At 40.8% G+C, this 24,678-nt stretch overlaps 1 protein-coding gene across 1 annotated transcript in view; it reads right to left on the bottom strand.

The window, feature by feature from the left end:
• IQGAP2 (IQ motif containing GTPase activating protein 2) overlaps positions 1-24,678 on the bottom strand; it is a gene marked incomplete at both ends in the record, with an annotated part of 316,582 nt that overhangs the window by 110,790 nt on the left and 181,114 nt on the right. Inside the window, 6 exons of the mRNA XM_080692165.1 lie at positions 2,648-2,808; positions 7,295-7,458; positions 11,180-11,267; positions 13,498-13,676; positions 14,705-14,818; positions 15,378-15,445. Of these exons, the coding sequence (XP_080548291.1) occupies positions 2,648-2,808; positions 7,295-7,458; positions 11,180-11,267; positions 13,498-13,676; positions 14,705-14,818; positions 15,378-15,445 (774 nt within the window). The remainder of the gene's footprint in view (positions 1-2,647; positions 2,809-7,294; positions 7,459-11,179; positions 11,268-13,497; positions 13,677-14,704; positions 14,819-15,377; positions 15,446-24,678) is intronic.

Here is a 24,678-nt window from a genome sequence, read left to right as displayed (position 1 = left end):
AACTTGAGAGCATGTGAGCCTGGGCTTCCAAGGGCCCATGGTGAGAAGCTGACATTGCCCGGGGAATGTTGAACCTGTGGAGATCACTCAGCACCAATGTGACTGTCAGTGCAAGGACCAGAGGACCTTGAAATCTCATGTAGGTACTGAATCCGTCCGGTGGTTGTCCAGGTGATCCAGAATGTGCTTTAATAAAGTTAAAAATAATCTTCAACACACATTTTAAATGTCATATAGAACTCTGGAACTCTGTATCTTAAGTCCCAGTTAAAAACCACTGATGTTGCTAAAGCTTGGATGAGTATTTCCCAAAAGCCATGTGCTAAAGGCTTGGTCCCCATCTTGGGATTATTGGGGAGCAGTGGAATCTCTGGGAAGAGGGGCCTCAGAGGTGATCGGGGGTATACGTCTGAGTGAGATTGTGAGACCCCAATTTCTTTCTCTCTTTTTTGTTTCTGACCCAAGAGGTACATTTTGCTTTGCCACATCTACTACATGCCCCCATGATGTGCTGGATTTCCAAAGGCCCAACACCACAGGGCCACATGATCATGAACTAGAAATTCCAAAACTGTGAGTTAAAATAAAACTTTTTCTCCTCTCTCTCTTCTCTCTCTCTCTCTCTCTCTCTCTCTCTCTCTCTCTCTCTCTCTCTCTCTCTCTCTGTATGTATACTGGGGATGGAACTTGGTTATTCTACCTCAGATCTACACCTCCAGTCCTATTTTTAATTATCTATTTTGAAACAGAGTTTTACTAAGTTGTAGAGGGTCCTAAGTAGCTGAGGCTGGCCACAAACCTGGGATCCTCCTGTCTCAGCCTCTCAAGTACCAGGATTACAAGCATGCACCAGCATGCTCAGCTAACCTTTCTTTTTAAGTTAATTATTTCAGGCATTTTGTTGCAGTAATACAAGGCTGACTAACACAGGTGTAACTGTGGTTCTCACAGGGAGTGGGGCCACATCCTCAAGGGGTACTTATAAATGGGGAAGGCCTTTCTGCCCATCATGACTTCATTTAGAGGTCAGTGGCCTGCCTGGGCTGCTAAATATCTTACCTCTGACCTCACCATGATACCTAATCGAACATAGCAGCCCAAGGGAGTGACAGCCTTGCCTTCTACTCTAGCACCAAGAGTGCCCAAAGCCTGGTTAGGTCAGAATAAATGATGGACAAATGAGGATAGCAAAGAGGTAGAAAGTTCACCGTGGAGGTTATTATGAAACAAAGGCAGAGATGTACAGGCTGACTGGAGGCAGTCTCTGGGAAGCGGGGATATTTTGCAGAGGTATCAGGCCTGGGTTGCTACGGGCAGCAGAAGTGAGTAGGTTGGGTGATGGCAGAGGGCAGAGGAACTGAAGCTGAGCGGGGTTTCTAAGCTTGGAGAAGAGGGTGGTGCCATTAACGGGAACAATGGAGGCAAAAACATGTTGCCTTGGAAACAAAGGGAAGTTATAAGAACCAGAGGGCTGAACAAGAGCACTCGTTGCTCCAGGAAGACTAAAAACAAGGACGATCCACTGTCTTTTCACTACTTTGGGGTCATTTCCTACATAGAAAAGTGGTCTACGTTGTTAGTGTTTAAAATCTAAGAAGACTCTGATGTTTCCTAAGCAACAGTACCTGATGAAAGACCGGCAGCCAACCCACCTATACGCAGTACTCTGAAAAGCTTTTCTCAAGACCTGTGCAGCCATTGCCCCCTGGTGGTCACAAGGATCCAGGGTTTACTCATCGTAACTCGCTTTGGCCTACTGAATGTCTAACTTAGGGGCTGAGGCGTAGCTCAATGGTAGAGCGTGTGCTTAGCATGTGTGAGGCCCTAAGTTCAAAACCTAACATGAAGAAGAACTGGCTGCTAATTCCGGCCCCTTAATTTTCTCTCTAGATCTGCTATGGTGTTTTACATCACTATCAATTGTACTATCTAGCAATATATTTCAGAAGCATGAAATAGAAGATCCTAAATTGGAGTGCTACCATGACCTGCTGTGGTCTTGGGGTTCCCTTCGTTTAACACGCAGAGGAGTGGGATTGTAGCCTAACTGTCCAACTTTGGATCCTTAACTCCAGATTCAGTTTCCTCATTAGTGAAATGAAAAAAAAAATTGGGTGTGCTGATTATTTAAGTTGTTTCCAGCTCTTCTACAGTCTGTCATTCTCAAAAGAAGCCTGAGGGAAGGTACGTTCTCAGTGGTTCCCTGATCCTATTAGCTAATTTTTGCCAGCCGCTAATTGCCAGAAGAGGATCATTTTCAGATTCTTTTGCCTCCCCACCCTGAGAAATACTGGGAAAAAGGCCTCTAGTTAGCTGCCTATGGATTTTCCCACTAAGGAAGACTTTCTTTTTTTTTTTTTTTAATTTTTAATGGTGCACACATCACTCAGTTAGCCCCTACCCAATCCCCACCCCATTCCCTCCTCATTCCTCCTTTCCATATTTGGCTTAGTGGTTGACAACTATATGTTCGTTTAAGTACGTCATGTGCTTTAGAGAGTTTCCTTCTTCCCCCCTCCTATCCCCTCAGTTAGGTTGCCTTATTTGCTCCTCTATAGGATCTCCTTTTAGGAACACTTTCTTAATTTGTAAGATCTGCCAAACACACATTTCTGCATCGAAAAGGGATTTGAAAAATGTTTCTTACCGTTCCACATATGCCTCGTCCAGATTGTTCAAGCCTATTGTGGGACTTCTGAGTTGATTCTGCACAGACACGAGATCGTCGCTCTCCAAGGCCTGGTTTAGCAACGCGACGGCAGACAACATCTCCACCGCAATCAGGAGCTCCTCGTGGGCCAGGTAGTTCTGTTGGCAAACACACAGCAGTGTAAGCTCCCAGTCACACACCACACAACACACAGCAGTGTAAGCTCCCACTGCACGCATGCAAAGGAGGTGAAGGACGCACATGGCAAATAGCAATGACAAGCACAGATGTTAACAGTCTAGCACAAGGAGGGGCCCCTGGCTTCCTGCTTTTCACAGGCTGTAAAGAACAGGTGAAAGGCTCTTGGGTTTTCCTTACAGGATCATATGGGTCTGCATTAGTTACAATCAACATTTAAGATTTCAGAACTATCTACATTCTCACCGTTGGTTTCTACTTTCAGCTGTATTGGTTGCTCATGGGCTCAGTCTAAGCTTATAACTAGGCCAAGAATTAGACAAAAACTGACTGAGAATTCCAAGATTGTTAACATAGTCAATGATTATCAATTTGAATTAAAGGCAAAGGAAAGGAGATGAGAATTTCACTTAAAAGCTATAAACCCCCCAAAATAAGATTGTTAAGCCAAGAAAATTGATTCTACTTCCAAAAAAACTAGTTTAAGTAACATTTTATACACAGGGTAGACACTTTAAAACATACTTCAAGGTTTACATATTAAAAAAATTGAGCCGAGCGTGGTGGCGCACGCTTGTAATCCCTGCGCTTGGGAGGCTGAGACAGGAGGATCACACGGGTTTGAAGCCAGCCTCAGCTACTTAGTGAGGCTCTCAGCAACTTAGTGAGACCCTGTTTCCAAATAAAATATAAAAAAAGGTGTGGGAGTATAGTCCGGAGGTAGAAAGCCTCTGGGTTCCACCCCTAGTACTATTAAAAAAAAAAAAAAATTGAGGTTAATTTTTTTTTTTTTTTTGTTTTGGTGGTACTGGGGTTCCTGGAAGCCCTTCTACCTTCGGGCTATACTCCCAGACCTATTTTTACATTTTTTTTATTTGGAAGCAGGGTCTCCTAAGCCAGTGCGCGCGGCTGGCTTCGAACCTGCGCGATCCTCCTGTCTTTGCCTCCGAAGTGCGGGGATTACAAGCGTGAGCCACCACGCCCGGCAAGGTTAATTTTTTAAAACAAGTGAGGACCTCTAGCTTTATATAACTTATAAATTTAAATTTGGCTTGCTTAAAATAATACATCTGGGCTAGGCATGATGGCACATACCTGTAATACCAGTACCTGAGGCAGGAGGATCAAAGGTTTGAGGACAGTCTGAGCGATGTGACACTCTCAGCAACCTAGTGAGTCCCTGTTTCAGGATGAAAAATAAAAAGGGCTGGAGAGGTAGCATGGAAGTAGAACGCCCCTGAGGTCAATCCCCAATATCACATAATAAACAAGCAAACCAACAAATGAACATATGAGATTTCAGAACACCTTTCCCTTCAATAGTTTCTTCCATTTAGCCGTTTTATACCATGTCTGAACTTGAAAAGAAATATTTCTTCCATTATACTAAAGGAACATAGAAGCTTGAAAAATAATTATAAGAAGGAGGAAAAGGAGGAGGAGGAAGAGGAGGAGGAGGAGGAGGAGGAGAAGGAAGAGGAGGAGGAGAAGGAGAAAGAGGAGGAAGAGGAGGAGAAAGAGGAGGAGGAGGAGGAGGAGAAAGAAGAGAAGGAGGAGGAAGAGGAAGAGGAGGAGGAGGAGAAAGAGAAGGAGGAGGAAGAGGAAGAGGAGGAGGAAAAGGAGGAGGAGGAGGAGGAGGAGGAAAGAAGAAGTTGTTGAGCTGGGCATAGGCTCAGTCTAAGCTTATAACTTAGAGTTGGGATTATGTGCCTTACTTATATGGTACCTTGTAGTTTAACTTAATAGATTAATTTAGATTATGGGATTCATACTTGAAATCCCAGTACTTGAGAGGCTTAGACTGAAGTATCACAGGTTTGTGGCCAACCTCAGCAATTTAATAAGGCCCTTGGCAACTTGGTGAGACACTGTTTCAAAACGGGGGGTGTAGTTGGGAAGCTGAATGCCCCTGAGTTCAATCCCTAGTATCACACACACACACACACACACATGCTTATATATATCTTTAAATATAGAATATTTTTCATGTATACATACCCTAATTTATGTATATTTTATATACATTAAAATAAAATGTAATATTAATATTAAACAAACTATTACAGCATTCTGGATCTCCAAAAATAATCTCAAATCAAAGTGATTTCAGAGTAACAAAGCATAAGTTTACCTTCTAAAGCAAACTGGAAGAAGTAGTTAACAGAGAAAGCATGTAAGTAAATTTTATCCAAATATTTTACATTAACTGCAGGGTACCGTATAAGTAAGGCACAGGATTACAAGAGAAGACTAGACGAGAACCATTGCTGATTCACACCCAAGGCCTATGGGCTATATCCTTTTGTTTCTAATTCATACATACATTTGTGCAGGGTTTGTTCTTTTAAAATTTAATCTTTTAAATTTCTTATTACAAAAAATAATGCCACATAGCTTAGTCTGAATTATTTGGTTTTCTATCCCCCCCCCATTAGTGTGAGCATTTTTTCCCAATCATTGTGCTTTATATGATCATTTTTACTGGTTGCACAGTATTTCCTGCATATTGAAGTACCACAAATTAAGCAATCCTTTATTAGTTAAGCATGTGGCTAGTTTCCTATTTCTCAATAAACAGTGCTGTGAAACACCCCTGTGGCTAAAACTTTTTTATTCATTTAGCCTCATTTCCTAGAATTTATGGTCAGTAGCGTGGGCCTTTGAGGCACGGTACCCACAGAAGGCTGGACCATTCACCTCCCACCGGCTACTTAGGAGATGACTGTGCCCCATATGTACTCTGACACTGGTATAAATGTATTTATATTGCACATACGAATCTAATCTTAAAAGTAAATATATCAAGTTTTCATTTACATTTATTTACTTCTGTTTGAATTTGAACATTTTTTGTATGTTTGTCATATGTTTGAATTCCTTGATTCAGGAATTTCCTATTCATGCTCCTTAGTTTCTTTCTTTCTTTCTTTCTTTCTTTCTTTCTTTCTTTCTCTTTTTGGTTTGGTGGGTGGGTGCTGGTTCTAAGTTTCCAATTAATATCTTTCTGTGTTTTCTTAGAACATTTTTTTTTTTGCGTTACTAGAGATTGAACCCAGAGGCATTCTACCTCCGAGCTACACCCCCATTCCTATTTTTTTTTCTTTATTTTAAAACAGGGTCTCACTAAGTTGCAGAGGGCCTTAATAAGCAGCTGAGGCTGGCCGAAAACTGTGATCTTCTTGTCTCAGCCCCCCAAGTACCGAGATTACAAGTGTGCACCACCACACCTAGCTCCTTAGAACTTTTAAAGTTAATTTTACATTTAACCTTTGTTTGTTTGTTTGTGGTATTGGAGATCAAACCAAGGGCCTTTTATATGCTAGGCAAACATTTAACTTTCCAGAGTGAAATTTATTCTGATAGATGATACATGTAGTAAATTAATACTAACAATGGCTAAACATTTGTAAGAATTCATAATTTATTAAATAGTCCTTTTATAACTTCGTTGGAATATCTGGCTCTAATATATAATAAATTCTCGGCTCTGCTTCCAAGACTTTTTTTTTTTTTTTTGGTGGTACTGGGGATGAAACCCTTTTACCTCTGGGCTACACTCCCAGACCTATTTTATATTTTATTTGGAAACAGGGTCTCTTAAGCCAATGTGGCTAGCTTTGAACCTGCGTGATCCTCCTGTCTCTGCCTCCCAAGCATGGGGATTATAAGCGTGTGCCACCACACCCGGCTTGCTTCCAGGACTTTTAAATATTTTGTTCCCTTATCTGGCTTACAAGAGTACTATTAAACATGCTTTTACTGTAACCTTATATAAATATTACTGTTTAATACTATTAGCATATTAAGAAGAATAAATCTACAAAAAAACCCAGCAACGGTGTTAATGTTCTCAGCTACAGATTTCTATAAATGTCCACTTATAACTTTTTTCTATATCAAAAATCATTATTTTAGCCAGCTGTGGTGGCGCACCCTTGTAATTCCAGCATTTGGGAGGTGGAGACAGAAGGATCTGGGTTTGTAGACAGCCTCAGCTACTTAGTGAGGCCTTTTGTGAGTCAGTGAGACATTGCTTGAAAATAAAGAATAAAAAATAGAGCCAGGGGTGTAGTTCAGATATAGAATGCCCTGGGTTCAATCCCCAGTACCGCAAAAAAAGAAAAATCACATATTTTAAAAATATTTCAGCATATTTAGAGAATTACTCAAAGTCCTTCACAAAGATCACACAGAGAGTAGGAGCAACCTATTTTACATGTACTTGTGTAGACCATTTCCCAGAATTCCTCAACAGGCTCTCAGAATCTTCTTGTCAAAAAAGAGCAAAGGTTAAAGAGGCAGGGAACCTCGGGATAGGCACAGGTGGGTCAAAGAGGGATGAGTGTGAGTGGGGGGCCCTCGCTGCACCCCTCTTCCCTTTCCCCAGTAGCCTTCCTTATTTCTGGGCCTCAGTCTGAACAGTGCACACCGTCTCCTCCGACTTACCATGGTGTTCTGTTTCTGAAGGTTGAGGAGTTCGTTCTGATACATAGCAGCAGCAAAGGCGTAGACTTCGGGCAGCTGGGCCTCAGGTTTCTTCAGTGCCAGCAGTGTGTTTGCAGCGTCGCCTTCCTGAATGGCAGCATTGATGTGGTCCACGGCAGCCAGCCCTGAGGGTGCGGGTACAGGCTCTGTCAGATCATACATCTTTCTCCCTGCTGCCAAGCCCAGCCAGCCCTGCTTCCCGGGGATCCCAACCCAAGCAGCAGGGTGGGTGAAACCTTGGAAAGCCAGCTCAGTGATCTGAGTTCATCCAATCCTTAAAGACAGTCTCTAACAGACCCTCAGCACTGATGGAGATTGGGCTACAAAAATCTTCCTTTTGGGAGTGTTTTCAGTTCTTCCTCTTCCATGACACCTTCAGATTACTTTAGTCCCTGAGGATTTCCTACCTCATGAATTTCCACAGCTATTTAGAGCCAGGCCATTTTGGCAGGTTCATTCTCTATTGCTCCTTGTGGGTTAGTAAGACCTCTTCATGGAGACTTTAAGCAAGCTACATGAACACCAGAAACAAGGTTTGCCCTACTGCTCTATCCCCCTAATAATTAGCACAGGAGAAACCCAAGGCAGAGACTCGGATACACCACCACCATCATCATTTGATATAACCATAATCTCTGAGATCCTTCCACCAGCTGCAATGTTTAGGTTACCACAAATTTTAGCAACCAAACTGAGGGCACTTGGAGCAGCAGATTGAGCATAGTTTTCTGAGCACAGAAACGGAATTGCTGATCTGACAGGAGAATGAGTGATAAGCTTTGCCACCAGGCAAGAAGCCTGCAGGGTGTGCCTCTAAAGAAGGCATCTGAATGTCAGGCGTAACAAAGACCCCAAAATTTCTAGAGCTTTTCAAGGGCCAGCCTGTCTACCCAATACATGACTAGACTGCAGCTAAGTCTATTCTTACCCTTCTGGACAGTTTGTCTTCTCTGAGTACATTCAGGAGGAGCTTCCCTCAAACTTGCCACTAAGACACTGTTCAATAGCAGGAGACATGACTGATGACGCTTTCTGAATCAACTTCACGAGAAAAGTCCCACGTAGTACAAAGAATCCTTAGAGCAAGCACTACTTTTCTATTCTTAGAATTAATGGAACAAATGAAAGAATTCCAGAAAGGAAGGCTGGGGATTGTGGTGTGTGTTCTGTTAAAGTTATCCAAGGCAAAGGCTTTTAGCCACATCCAAGGATGCTCTGGGGAGGATTTTGCTTCACCTCTGAGAACTTTATTTTGTGGGTTTATAGAACCAGATACTAAATATCAACAAAAATTCATATCCTTAAAATTATAAATAAACCTAATATACATTTTTTTCTGTTAAAAAGTTTCTTCTTAAATAATTTTTTATTCTCTTCACTTAACACAATTTCCAACCCTGATCTTAATGAAATACAGCATGCAATGAATGGAATGCACAGGCCAACAAGCCAAACCCAAAGCCAAATGACTGTAGTTTAAACAAAGCTGAAGTCTCTGTACAGATCCATTGACATTATCACCGAAGCTGTCAGGCCATAACAATGGTGGCTAAAAACTTTAATGTAATGCCCACGTGGCTGGAAAAAGCTTGTCAAAGTACCTCTATTTACAGATTCTACATATCCAACTGTCTCACTGTCATGGCACCGGCCAAAAGAGGTTTTAGATGGCTTTTACAAGACTACTTTCAATTCTACTGGACTATAAGTTTTCAGATGAGATTTCATGTTCTGTACATTTAAAGCCACAAATGCCCTTTATTGATGTCAGCTGACTGCCCCATCAGTGCCTTTTACTTAAAGATGGGGGGGTGTAATTATCACCAGTTTGGTATTAAATTTGTGGTCAGGAAATTATGTCACTGAGTACTAAAATATTTCTTTATAAGGAGTTTTATTTAAAATGGAAAAGAAGACTGTCTTTATGGCTATAAACATTTCAAAAATAAAAGATGGAAAAAGGCTATGAAGCATTTCCTCTTTAAACTTATGAATCTCAGATGTTGTCTCACTGATGATATTAATTTCTTCCTGTAATTTGTTTCTGTCAAGCCTATGAAATTCCCAGCTTTCAAATAAAGCAGAAAGAGAAAGCTGAAATCGGACTTCATATATCATCAATAACATGTTCAAGATTCAATTGAGATGAAAGGACACAAATATACGTCCCTAAATGGTAAGGTACTGGCTTAAAAAAAAAACACCTGAAAACTCTCAGGTGTGTGTGTGTGTGTGTGTGTGTGTGTGTGTGTGTGTGTGGTAAATATTCAAACTTACTCAGCAATTAACTGTCAGACATTAACTTTAACCTTCTTTGGGCTTCCCTGTCACCATTTGAACCCCTTAGAATGTATGTTTTTACCAACTGAGGAGCAGATTCCTAAGTAACACCTGCAAGCATGCATTTATTTGAAGGCATTCAAAGCAATAAATAACTGTCCAAATGCATCCAGGAAGTTACACAGAGGGCAAAGTTTAGGGCTATTGTAACATCAAGTTTAAATCTGGCAATGGGCTCACATGCTTTATGAACCAAATGATCTTCACGTATTAGTTTTTCAAGATTACTCTAGTAATAATAAACGTCAAATAGGACTCCTTACTGCCTTTTCTCTGTTGCTTAAGAAAAAATAAATTTTACCACAGGAGGAAGGTCTAATAGATAGATCTAATCTTGCATATGTTTATTTATTTATTTTATTTATTTTTGTATGTGATACTGGGGAATAAACCTGGGGTATTCTGCCTCTGAGCTATATCACCAGCCCTTTTTTATTTTTATTTAGAAAAGGTGTCTCACTAAATTGCTGAAGCTGGTCTTGAACCTGTGATCCTTTTGTCTCAGGCTCCCAAGTACTGGGATTACAGGTGTGCACCACCACCCCTGGAACATGTTTTTATTTTAACTACTTGAATTGTCTATTCTTTATAGTCACACAACAAACAAGCACATGAACTGTGTGGCTCTAAAGAGGCTCAGGGAGGTGGGATTCCAACCTGCCACTGTGTGGTTTCATCTGGCCTGCCAATGGTCCTATGCTTTTGCATTGAAGCTACACAAGTAAGAATTAAGTGTCGATAATACCTTTTACAATCCCAATGAAACACCACCATCACACAATCACAGGCAAGGAAATGCAATCATGAAGTCATAATCTTTCACTAAATAATCTTTACTACCTGTCGCCAAAGGGATAGATTCAAAATAATCAGCAATAACTAGGAGGAAAGGGGCAACAGGAAGAGGTCGAGCTATAGAAAGGGCCCTATAGTGAAGCAACTAAGGTGAGCAATCAGAGGGTATGGAATAGGGGAGGATGGAGCCTCTTTAAAACGCAGGAGGTACATAAACAAATGTATCAAAGTTAATCACCAAACAAGCATGGGATCGAGGGAGGGGGAGGGAATGGGATGGGGGCTGGATGAGGACTGATTGGATGATGTGTGCTTGTATATCCTCTCAAGTCTTGTACTCCAATGTGATATTTGATTACAATGCACCAATAAAAATAAATAAAAAAATAAAAATAAAGTGCTAGACATTATATTGCAAAACAAAAACAAAAACAAAAACAAAATATGAAATTTACTGTACCTCTGATAAGACAGAAAGGTAGTGGCTTCAGGGTATTTAGAGGTACTTTGTGTGAACTGGGAGTAGGGTCACCAAAATGACTCAAAGTGAGACCTTGCGACATCATGAAAAGCAACACTGATATTTAGTAGATTTCTCATCACATAGGGCAGTTTTGGAAATATACGTGTTGAGAGTTTTGCTGGGGTTCTGGTAAAGAAAATTTATCTCTTATAAAGATAAGCGTTTCCTTTATATAATCCACCACTTACTGTTGACTTTATTGATATTCCCTTGGATTTCTGCTTGAGTCAGCAGCTCTTCATATACATCTCTTTCTTCTTCTGAAATACAGCTATTCTGCAAAACAAGGTCTTCGCTGATTCCTGAGGTTCAACAAAATCTTTTCAAAGCTTGAAACTCAAATGCAACAATGCAAACAGTGATGCAAATAACCCATTAATTAGCTCTCATCTGAGTCCAGACCATCATCTGTGGAGTGCCTGCCCTGCACGGGGAACTAGGGGCGGTACACCCAGCAAGAACAACAAAGCCCAGCTTCAGACCCAGGGACTCTGAGCAGGGCTAAGATTCTACTCTGTAAAATATTAGGTTGGGTTACTTCGTTTTGTCATTTCTGGGGAAGGAGTACTGAGGATTGAACCCAAAGCCTCGCACATGCTAGGCAAGTGCTCTCCTACGCAGCTATACTCTTAATCCTTTTTCTAGAAAAAATTTATTTTAAGACAGGGTCTCATTAAGTTGCTTACGCCTTGAACTTAAGGTCCTTCTGTCTCCGCCTCCAGAGTAGTTAGGAATACAGGCATGTGCCACCACACTTGGCAGTAGTGTCATTTTTTTATAAATGAAAAAGTTAAACTTTGTCAACTTCATTTGATTTGATATAATAAAATCAAGAATATAAATGATGAATATGCTTAGTAGTAGGACAGAATAGATTCTATAAAGAAATAGATTCCAACTAAATTGGAAAGGAAAACTTAAAAAGAGTTAATAATCAGGGAGGGTCTGGATGAACAGAGTAATGATAAAGGTTAGAGCGAAAGAACTGGATACCGACAGCAGGATCTGGTCACGCAGGTCCCAGGCCGGGTGTGTAGGGCCATCACGGGAAGTGCATGTCCGGGGTTAGCCAAGAAGATGAGGAGGTCAGTTAGGTACCAAGGAGGCCTCTGAAGGCCACACTAAGACCTGCACTCGATTCAGTAGGCAGCAGAAGATCAGGGGAGACTTTAGGTGGGGTGACATCAGATCTTTAATTGATTAATTTTGCAGCCTCAAGCTCTGAGGGGCATTGGCCTGGAGAAGGAAAGAAAGCAGGGAGACCCATGAGGAAGGCACTACAGAAGCCCTGTGACGAGCTCACCAGGGACAGCACTGAGGCCTGGGGAGCCAAGACTAAAAGGCAGGCGACAGCCAGACATGGTGGCTCACGCTTGTAACCCCAGAACTTGGGAGACTGAGACAGGAGAATCACAGGTTTGAAGCCAGCCTCAGCGGCTTAGTGAGGCTCTCAGCAACTTAGTGAGACCTGCTTCCAATGTAAACATAAAAAAAATAGGTTTGGAGGTATAGCCCGGAGGTAGAAGGCCCTTGGGCCAGTACCACACACACACACATACCCACACACACACACACACACACACACACACACAAACAAAAGCCAGGTGTGGTGGCGCACGCTTGTAATCCCCACGCTTGGGAGGTGGAGACAGGAGGATCGCGCAGGTTCGAAGCCAGCCGCTCTGGCTAAAGAGACCCTGTTTCCAAATAAAAATATAAAATAGGTCTGGGAGTGTAGCCCGGAGGTAGAAGGGCTTCCAGGAACCCCAGTACCACCAAAAACAAAACAAAACAAAACAAGGCAGGCGATGGATTCAAGTTGGCAAGAAAAGACAGAAAAATAGCCATGAGTAGGCCAGAGAGGACATAAAGAGGCCTGGACAAGGTGGCCATCATTCCAAACCCAAGAGGAATACTCAGGTGAGAAGGGCAGTGGGGATGGGCACTCTGCCCAGTGGGGTGCACGCGGGGGACAGAGGCGAGGAAATCCGGAGGAGCAGTCGAGGTCGCCTGGAGTGGCGCTGGCATAAAGCTGCTCCTGAACAAGTGCATGAGCACAGTGCAGGAAGGACAGAGGGATCAGCGGCAGACCTGGAAAAATCCCTGTATGTAAAGGAGGAAGAAGAGACGTGACGAGATCATGGCCGAAGAAGATCATGGCAGCCAAGATTCGGGCAAGCCAGGGGGACAGGGAAGCTCAAGAAATATGGGGCACCAGGCTGGTGGAGGCCACCAGGTGAAGAAAAGCCATCAAATAAAGCAAGGGAGCTGAAACCAAGACGCCAGAGCTTAATGAGAGAAAAGTTGGTGATGAAGTAGAAGTCCCCAGTGTAGACACAGTTTTCAACAACTGACCTACCAGGAAAGTGGCTTATTAGTATGGCATTAGGATGGGGAACAAGAGTACCCCAAGTACCGCCAAGGAGGGGTGCATTAAGGCTTCTTCAAACTAGTAACTGCTAATCATATCATCACTGCATTTGTTACTCAGGATCTAATTAGGTACCTTCAGCCTTGCATTTTCCTCTTTTTTCTTTTTGGCCTCCCAGAGTTCTCGCTGATATTCCCGTGCCAAGCTGTCATCCACTAAAGTTAGCATTGCATTGGGGTTCCTTAGTGTTACAATGGTCTGCTCTGCGATTCCTTTTTCAATAGCTTCATTAATGGCTATGACTGCCGCATGTACTGAAAAGAGAAAAAAGGTTTTTATGAGCAAAAAGACAACACTGGCAGTTGTGTTGACACTGAGTGAATTCAAGCAGCTTTACTGTCTTCCTTGGCTTCTAATAGGTTTTCAAAAAAGGGAGAAGGAGGGAGGGAGGAAAAAGAGAGGGAAGGAGGAAGAAAGAGAGAGAAGGAGGGAGAAAGAGAGGGAGAGGGAGAGGGAGAGGGAGAGGGGGAGAGGGGAGAGGGAGAGAGAGAGAGAGAGAGAGAGAGAGAGAGAGAGAGAGAGAGAGAGAGAGAGAGAGAGAGATTGGTCACAGACACATCAAGGAATACCTGACAGCATCCCTGTCTTTGGTCCTGACTGCAGCATCTGTTAAGTGAGCCCTATTCATTTGATCCCCTTACGCTGAGTGGTTAAAAGGAACCAAGTGCGTTGCCAGCCACACGGGGCTTAGATGTATGAGTCAGATCTTGTTCTCTGGTGAAGGCAACAGGCATAGTTTCACAGTAATAGATAGGTTGGTTCCAAGAATTAGCTGTAATTTAGCTTTCAACACTAAACGACAGTGATGTATGCTACCACTAAAACCTGAAGACATAGAAAATATGGAAATATTTTGGAAAATATTGCTGGAACCTCTTAATTCATGTTGCACAAGTAAATGCCTACAGTCCAAAATCAACTACTTAGTAATGTTCTGACATCCTCACATTAACTACCCATAACACAAATAATATAGACTTTCAGGGTTCTTGGTATTTTCTAAGTATATTCTATTTCATGTCATCAAAAATCAACAGTTAAGTTATATTTCAAAGAAAAGGTTTTTTTGTGGTAGTGGGGAATGAACCCAAGGGCATTCTACCTTTGAGCTACACTTCCATCCCTTTTTTCTTTTTTTTTAATTTTGAAACAGGGTCTCACTAAGTTGCTGAGGACTTTGAACCTACAATCCTCCTGTCTCAGCCTCCCAAATACTGGGATTACAGGTGTGTGCCCCCATGCCGGTATGTGCCACCATGCCCTGTATTTTAAACAGACTTACATGCAGCTTCATCCACAGATAGTTCATTGGCCAGAATACCACCTATTTTGCTGAAAGATGGCATCTGTATTCCATATTTCTCAAGTTCTTTTCTCATATTACTGATTTCCTCCTCTAAAAAAGAATAATAACAAAAATCAAAGGCAGCCACAGACAGAGATGGAGGCAGGAATGAATATAGTCATATCAATAAATGTCTTCCTTGGAAAGGTGAGACCATTTTTTAAAATTTTTTTTATTGTTAAATTGTAGTCATACAACTTAATGGAGTACAAGATGGTGAAGACACACATGCACACATCACCCAATTAGCCCTTACCCAATTCCCACCCCATTTTCTCCCCCTCCCTCCTTTTCATGTCTGTTAATGCACATTATGAACATTAGAGAATTTCCCTCTTCCCCCTCCCATTCTCTCAGTTAGGTCACCTTATTTGCTCATCTATAGTATTTCCTTCACCTAGAGGTGGGACCATTTCTAAATAAGAACCTTAGAAAATTCCAACCTGAGTTTCTCATTTCAAACATGGGGAAGGGGAATCTGGCTGAGTTTATGAAAGACAGGTATGCTTTCTCTTATTGTCAATAATAAAAGGGAATCAATAACACCAAAATGAAAAAGTATTAGTACATTTTTAGTAACTAAATTATAAAATATTTTAAAGAGCGGTACCTGTAAAGTCCACTTTGCCCAACAAATCTTGGATCTGAGGTGCTATTCCTAATTTGAACAGATATAAGCTGAAAGATAAGATACAAATTATCAGAAACTTAATTGTCATAAACTATTTTTTTTTCTTTTTGGCAGTATTGGAGATTGAACTCAGGGGTGCTCTGCCACTAAGCTACATATAACAGGGCCTTTTTTATTTTGAGACAGGGACTCACTAAATTTTTCAGGCTGGCCTTGAATTTGTGATCTTACTATCTCCTAAGTAGCTGGGGTTACAGGCATATGCCACTGCAATCCTGTCTCATCCTTCTAAGTACTGGGATTACTACAGACATTTTACATTTTCAGAACCAATAAAGAGAGTGTCAAAACTATTGGTGGAGGGGGTGAGCTGAAGCCAAATCATGATATGTCATATTGCTAAGAGGAAAATAGAGAATAAAGTGTACATGTTTAACAATCCCTAAGGCAGTAATGATGCCATTCATTCGCCTACCCATAACCTGACAAGAGGACTAGTCAGACAGTATCTAAGTGTGCTTTTCCCACTTAATATGGTACATATGTATGTTAACCTTCCCTGTCCCCAAATTAAATCAAATAAAATATCCTGTATGCACTCTTAGCAATTTCAATAGTTTTATAATTTGAGAATTTAATTACAAGTTAGAAATTACACAATAATATATGTGGGAAAATAATCTAAAAATTATTGTGATGGCTTGAGTATTTCAAGCTGACTGCTTTAAATGAAATGGATCTCAGTAGCTTGTAAAATATATTTTATTTAAGCACATTAAAGAAATCCAAGATCAAGCCTTCCTAATAGTATTAAATCAAATTCTTCAAATGCATGATTAGTGAATGGAAGTAGCTTGCATTGAAAATGACATTCTTTGATCATAATTTCTATAAAAATTAGAAAAGTAATATATAATCAAATTTTAACATTAGAGATTCATGTTTTAAATAAAGCACACATGAGCGGGACGTGGTGGCGCACGCTTGTAATCCCCGCACTTGGGAGGCAGAGACAGGGAGGATCGTGCAGATTCAAAGCCAGCCGCGCTGGCTTAAGAGACCCTGTTTCCAAATTAAAGTATAAAATAGGTCTGGGAGTGTAGCCCGGAGGTAGAAGGGCTTCCAGGAACCCCAGTACCACACACACACACACACACACACACACACACACACACACACAAAGTACACATGAAATCGTCACTTAGCTGGGCATGGAGGTGGACAGTTGTAGTCTCAGCCACTCGGGAGGCTGAGGCACAAGCATTACTTGAACCTAAGAATTTAAGGCTATCCTGGGCAACATAGCAAGATCCCATCTCAAAAAAAAAAAAAAAAAAATTACCCAGAGTTAAACACTAAATGTTTTTTTAGAAATCCTTTTAATATTACTTTTGAACACATCTGTTCCATAAACTTGTTTTTCTAGAATACAAATATAACTAAGCAATTATTGTATATTTAGATTAACACTGTTAACTATGGAAAATAAGGCTTCATTGAACCTAGTTATAGACACACACACATCTTTGTGCATATTTCTTTTTTACAATAAATCTCTAAATCAGAATTGCCTGATTGAAAGATGTACACATATTGAAAGCTTTACATGTATTCTTCCACATTTTGATCTTAAAAAGAGACTATACTCGCTGGGTATGGTGGTGAACGCTTGTAATCCCCGCACTTAGGAGGCAGAGACAGGAGGATCGTGCAGGTTCAAAGCCTGCCACATGCGCTGGCTTAAGAGACCCGGTTTGCAAATAAAAAAATATAAAATAGGTCTGGGAGTGTAGCCCGGAGGTAAAAGGGTTCCATCCCCAGTGCCACCAAAAAAAAAAAAAAAAAAAAAAGAGAGAGAGAGAGACTATACTCATTTTTTAAATTGTTATATACTGTTTTAATAAGAAAGCTTCTATTAAAATATATATTTGTATAAACATATGTGAAAAGGGACACACACACACATACACACACACACATACACATATATATATATATATAATTTATTTATGAATGAATGAATGAAGCCTTTTTATCCTGAAGTCAGGAATGACTTCCCTGGCACTTGGGGTTAGAAATAGGACTGGAGCCCATCCACCTATTGCAGAGCTCCCTTTGCAGCCACAATGCACTTGAGCCCCTAATCCCCACCTCATCCTGTTTCTGCCCCTCCCCAGCGATGTTTTGTCATAATTAACTGTGCTGTGACTGTCCTATACTCATTTATTTTTTGTGAGTAAAGGAATTAAAACAACATTTCTTTTCAGCATGAGAATCTGAACCTAACTTTCTATTCTCCTGAGAACTTAATAAATAAAGGTATACTTTTGACTTTGCTACTGAGCACCATTGCTTTGGTAGAAAATAATTTGGTTGTTAAATTGTATTTGTGTGTTTCTGTGTGTGTGTGTGTGTGTGTGTGTGTGTGTGTGTGTGTTTTCCTGGGAATCAAACCCAGGATCATTCTACTTCTGAGCTACACTGCCAGTCCCATTTTAAATTTGGAAACAGGGTCTCATTAATTTGCTGAGGCTGTCCTCGAACCTGTGATCCTCTTGTCTCAGCCTCCCAAGTACTGGGATAAGTTGTCTCTTCACCTGAAAGAGTCAATAGTCAACAGGCAACATATCTCTGGGTCTTGCTGAACTCCATGACCATTATAACTGGAATGCCCCTTGCACGCAGCTGGGAAGTTGTGCGGTGGGGGTGTTAAAATAGTTGGTGGTTTGGGGGGGCCTGAGGCTTCTAAGCCAGGGAGGCTCAAATCCACCAATATGAGTCCCACTCCTTGGCACTCCAGTTGTCACCTGGTTTGCTGAAGAGAACAGAGTAGGCTGGTGTGTATAGCCGGGTAAAGTGTGGGGAAGTCTCAGGGAGAAGGGACCCCTCCTGCCAGCTGGCCAAGTTTCAGGCTCTCATCCTTCTGAACACCTGGCACCAGATGTGGCTTCTGGAAGTTGTGTGAAACTGACTTTCCTGTTGAACCTAGAATCCCCTGATAGGCACATCCCGCTCTACCACCCATCCACGTGAATGTCATTTTCTTCGTATCACCCCAGAATGTTATCAATAAAACCTTTCCCAATCTGACACCAGTAGCATGTTAGACAAGTCTGCATCATTCCTCACTAGCGGCGAGGTTAAGCATTTTTCATACGTGTATTGACCATTTGTAGTTCTTCCAGGAAACATTCATCAATACATGTTTGAATTTTAAGGACTTTTGGTGAAAAGAATTTGCTTTTCTCTCATTTACCCCCCGCCTTTTCCTTTCAAAGACATACCAAAGGACAAAAAAATGTTATTTTTTACCATATGATAATTTTAATTTTAGCACTAAAATCACATGTGATATTCATATTTTGTCCAAGGGGAAAACATATTCTACTGGGATCATTCGTCAGCGTGAAACAGCCATTACGTATCATAACTCAAAGCTAGAAAGACAGGATACATTCCTTAGTTTAAATTCTAGGTCTTCAGAGATTATCAAAGGTATAAGACTGTTTATATAGCTTTTGAAGACTTTACTACCAAAGGTTCATGCCAAACAAGTCATTATAATTAAAACTAGGTCATTAGGATGTCATGCTGACATTTTCAAAACCATTAATATTATATGCACCACTTCTCAACTCATTACTACGTGGGGAAAATATTCCATTTAATGAAACACTGGGGCGGGGGATGCGGTTCAGTGGTAGAGCACGTGTCGCACATGTACAAGGCCCTCGGTTTAAACTCAGCATGGCAAATAAATTAATGAAATAAAATAAAATAAAAATAAAGGGAGCTCTGATCACATGGAATGAATGAAACAACGTTTTCACTAGCAACTTTCCAGTAACAGCAACTTTGAAATTGTGCAAAATTTAATAGGTACAGTAAAGCTGCAAAATAATTGTCAGGGAAAACAAACCATCATTTAAGAAATGACAATAAATGAATAATCAAAAGTGTAACATTGTACCACTTCAGTCTCTTTCAGAGTACCTGATTTACATTTCCCTCCTCCCTTTCTACAAATTCAAATGTGCGCTCGTACTAATTCACAAGAAAATTATAAACATTTCTGGGAGAAAATTTGAAAATAGGATAGTAAAACTTAAGTAGGACATATATACAAAATATTTTCTAACAAGTTTTATAACTGTTTTAAGTAGTTTATATGTTCCTTTAGTGTATATTACTATGGTAATAACTTGTTAAATTTTAATATGCTTTTAAATTTATATCTTTATATCAAAGCCTAAGCTAATTAGTATCTAATATCTTTCATACAACTCTACATCTACTTCTCTACCTAGGTAAAATCAAGATAATCTAAAGTTTTAGACCCATTCCTTTATTTTTATATTATGCACTGATAATTTAGATAACTATACATTCTATTAATTTCTAATTTTTTTTGCAGGTCTGGGGATGGAACCCAGAGGTATTTGACCTCTGAGCTATACCCCCTGCCCAATTTTTTTATACTTTATTTTGAAACAGGGTCTCACTGAGTTGTGGAGGGCCTCACTAAGTAGCTGAGGCTGTCCACAAACTGCGATCCTCCCGTCTTAGCCTCCCAAATGCTAGGATTATAAGCATGTACCACCACGCCCGGCTTAATTTCTAATTTTATTGGTACCAAGTTTTCCTTTAGTTTTATCTTTGATGCTGGGGTAATTGCTCGGTAGGTAGAAGAGCTTTTGCCTGGCATCCATATATAAGGCCCCGGGTTTGATCCCCCACCAAAAAAAGTCCATCTTTGGTTCTGCTGTATATAAGTGCTCAATAAATATTTATTGAGTATATAAGTTAAATGAATTGCCAATTGTATATATTTTAACATTTTTATTTGTTCCTTGGATGTTGGTTCCATTTGTCAAAGCGAATGCACCTTTCATGGGGTCTGTTTCCCTTAAACATCTGGCATTTTTTGTTCTGGTGCTCATGCTGGGGTTTGAGACTTCAATTTGTCTGTTGCTGATGGCAGGTGCCCATGACAAGAGCCACCATCAGGGAGGCTGTGGGAGACAATGGAACCGTGGCCAGGAGGCTGCCAGGGTCTTTCCTTCGTAGACTGAGGTCTCCCTGTCCCCACTTGAGGTTCTTAGCCCTCTTGGGTACTGTCCGGCTGTCTGGCCACTGGCGTCTGTGCTTGCTGCTCTAGGGAGGACCAGAGGCTCTGCTTGTCCATGCAGTGACTTCGAGGCTCTCCTTTTCTGGCTCTCCCTACTCAGAGCAAAGCCCACATCAGCCGGGGCTCTGCTACACCCTTCAGCCGGGGCTCTGCTACACCCTTCAGCTGGGGCTCTGCTACACCCTTCAGCCGGGGCTCTGCTACACCCTTCAGCATTTTGCATTGTGTTCTCTTCCCAGCTTGTTTCTTGGGGAACCAGTCTCCTCTGTCTACTTTCTGTCAGAAGTTGTTCAAATCTCTGGTCAGTGGATGATTGATTTTTTTTTAAACTAAAAGTGTATTTTTCAAAAATTATTCTTTTAGAATTTCATGTCAGTTTTGGAAAGAGGGCAAGACAGCTGTGTTTGAAGATGTTGGTGTAACTCTCTTTGCATGATATCCTATTTATCCACACATTAGTTAATGAGTACTTAGAAAATACCTCTTATATAAAAATAGTTTCCTCAAGCTGAGGATGGTGGCACACGCTTGTAATCCCAGTACTTGGGAAGCTAATATAGGAAGATTGCAGGTTTGAAATCACCCTCAGTAGCTTAGTGAGGCTCTGTTTCCAAATAAAATAAAATGTAAAATAGGTCTGGGGTATAACCAGGAGGTAGAAGGCCCCTGGGTTCCGTCCTCAGTCTCTGTCTCTCTGTCTCTGTCTGTCTCTCTGTCTCTCTCTCTCTCTCTCAAACACACAAACACACACACACACACACACACACACACACACACACACACACACACATTGTCCCTAAATTAAAAGTGTTTGGCTGCCACAAAGCATAGGTTTAACAGGGTGTGGTTACACATGTCTATAGTCTCAGCTACTCTGGAGGCTGAAGCAGGAAGGATCACTTGAGCCCAAGAGTTTAAGGTTAATATGGCAACATAGGGAGACCCTGTCTTAAAACAAAAACAGGTTTGTTGGCAATATAAAATGGAAGACTTATACTAAGCAAAAGTGTTACTTTTCTCTTTGGTAATAAAGAAATTAGGTGGATATTTCCAATTATACTTTCTATTTTTCCAATGTACACTGTAACAGTAAAATAAATTTCACAATAAGCAAATATCCTGGATTAACAACTAAAAATAAATCACCACAAGGTGGTGCTGGCAAGTTAGCTTTTGTGTATGAAGAGTTTGCTTTTAAAATTACGTCCAAGATTTCCTCTAGTTAGTATCGATCAGGTACAAATTTCATTTAGCTTAAGTGAAATTAAACTCATTAAATACACTCATTAAATTTTTTTTTAGAATTTAGTGACTATTTTCTACTCAGCTTCAACTCTCAGTACTTACTATCTCTGATGCTGAAGTTTAAACTATTGACTTTAAGTAGCTCACTTTTTACAGTGTGAGAACTTTATAGCAAGTCTCTATGTAGCAGGTGCCTTCAAGCAGATTACTTGAAGGGGAAAATGTGTATTAGGAAACTGTATTTACTCAGCATTCCCATGCCAAAAAGAATCAGCAACAACAAACTGCTCTTCCTAAGCATTGAAGTTGAAATGAGGCCATTCATTAACTGAGGTGTGTAGGAAATGGTCTGTGTAGTACTGGGGATTGAACCCATTCTACCTCTGAGTCACACCCCCAGCTCTGTTTGGTTTTGTTTGTAAAACAGGGTCTTTCTAGGTTACTGAGTCTTATTAAGTTGCTGATGCTGGTCTAGAACATGGGATCCTGCTGTCTCAGCCTCCCAAGTGCTGGAATTACAGACATGTACCACCATGCTCAGCTGGAAATAGAGTCTTAATCTTAAAAAAATTTAATTGAATATATTAAAAAATACCAATTGAACATAGACCCTCAACACTGAACTTAATAACAGCCAACCCAAAGGACTGGAAACATTCTAAAGGAAGCCATGAGTTTAATGTCACCATCACTTCCTGTGTCTAAAAAAGGTCACTGTGTAAAATTGGGAGCCTCTCACCACACCAGCAGGTATAGTACACCTGTATTGCGAACTCAGGCTGGCAACAGATGGGTTTCCCCAAAGTAGCTAAAATGCTCACTGGCCCAAGTGCTCTTATTCGTACAAATAATATTAGTAAAAGTCTGGGAAGTAATACAGGAAGTCCAAAAAATTTTTGAATTTTTTTCTACTACTTTCTATATACACACATTAAAAGGGTCTATAGTAATGAAATGCAAACTTAAAAGGCAGGAGCTGCATTTATTTCAGTGTTTCTGGATCACATCACGTGCAGCTCATTTTGGGCCATAACATGTGGGATGAATGTTTGTAAATCAAAGCCTCACGCAGACCAGAAAGACCACAGCACTGCACTCAGCAGCCCCGGCTCTGGCCCGCCCACGACTGGCAGTATGCAGGTCTGTATCATTCAGTTCTCTCATCTACAAAATGAAGCCTCTGGACTGAAATAACTTCCCAAGGTCCTGGACTGAAATAACTTCCCAAGGTCCTTCCAGTTCTCAAGTTCCAGGATTTCTCGTTTTAATTACTTTAAATATAACAATTTTGCCAGGAATGGTGGCACACGCCTATAATTCTGGTACTAAGGAGGCTGAAACAGGAGGATCGCAGGTTTGAGACTAATGCACGGTCACTTAACAAGACCTTGTTTCAAAACATAAAATAAAATAAAAAGTAGGGCTGGGGTGTAGCTCAGAGGTAGAACACCCCTGGGTTCAATCCCCAGTACCAAATTTAAAAAATAGAGTTGGGGTGTAGCTCAGAGGTAGAAATCCCTGGGTTCACCCACAGTACCACAGTACTATTTAGTACCACAGTAAATAAATAAATAAAATGATTCAGAGACCTGTGCTGAAGTTCAAGTCTGAGGCTAGCTGTTCTTTTGATCTCCCTTCCTTACCTCCCTCCTTCCTTTGTTTTTTTTCTTTTTTTCCTACTAGGGATTGAACCCAGGGACATTCTACCTCCAAGCTATACCCCAGTCCTTTCTATTTTTTTTTTAAACAGGGTCTTGATAAAATGCTTAGACTAATAATCTAGCTAGGATGGGAGAAGGGGTTCGACCTTCATGAAAGGAGACACCTTGGTGGGGAAGGAACCTTACAGGGTTTTTACTATGTCAGAATTACATGAACAAGATGGAGGGTGTCGTGTATAAAAAGACTGGTCCGCCGGGCGTGGTGGCGCACGCTTGTAATCCCTGCGCATGGGAGGCGGAGACAGGAGGATCGCGCTGGTTCGGAGCCAGCCTTGCTGGCTCAAGAGACCCTGTTTCCAAATTAAAAATAAATAAATATAAATATATATATATATATATATATATATATATATATATATATATGTCTGGGAGTGTAGCCCAGATAGAAGGGCTTCCAGGAACCCCAGTACTGCAAAAAAAAAAAAAAAAAAAAAAAGTCTGGTCCACGCGTTGTATCTTTGGGTGAATTTGCTTGAACTGCCCCCCACCCCATGCCATTTCTGAATGGCATGGGACTTTAACTGTCTTCTGTATTTCTATCTTTTTTAATAAAGTTCTTTAAATCTTCACAAAAAATGCTTAGGCTGGCCTTATAATCCTCTTATCTGAGCCTTCCAAGAACTGGGATTATAAGCATGTACCTCACCTGTCTTCCTTTAATTTTCTTAGTAGAAGAGACATGTTGGAAGCCAATGGCGGGCTGGATTGGTAATAGCACAGGTTCCATTGTTACATAGCCTGGGTTTAGTCTAAACTCCAGAGTTTACTAACCGTGTGACCTTGGGCAACCTGTGTGTGCCATAATTGCTTTGAGTTATAGGGTGAAACTAATAATAGTACCTACCACAGAGGTATGTTGTGCAGATTAAATTAGATTATGCCTGTAAAAAGTACTTTGAATAGCAGAGGCATATAGTGAAAAGCTCCACAAGTCTTTGTTTTTATTTTTACTTTGTGTTTATTTTTACTGTTATCCTTTGTTAAATAAACATGTCATTTGTTACACTTACTGACAACCTAAAACAGTGGTTTCTCCACTCTTTCCAATACTAAAAATCTTTTTACTATTTCCTCTCACTGACTTTATGTTTGAAATGGTTTTATCTACTGGACCAGATTATGGTCCCAGGTTAGTTACATATACCACTGTCAATATTATGTCAAGACCAGGGTTCTATGCCCAATT

Source organism: Muscardinus avellanarius (genome assembly GCF_963383645.1).
Source record: "Muscardinus avellanarius genome assembly, chromosome: 1".
Classification (NCBI taxonomy): domain Eukaryota; kingdom Metazoa; phylum Chordata; class Mammalia; order Rodentia; family Gliridae; genus Muscardinus; species Muscardinus avellanarius.
This window is presented reverse-complemented; position numbering and strand designations above follow the sequence as displayed.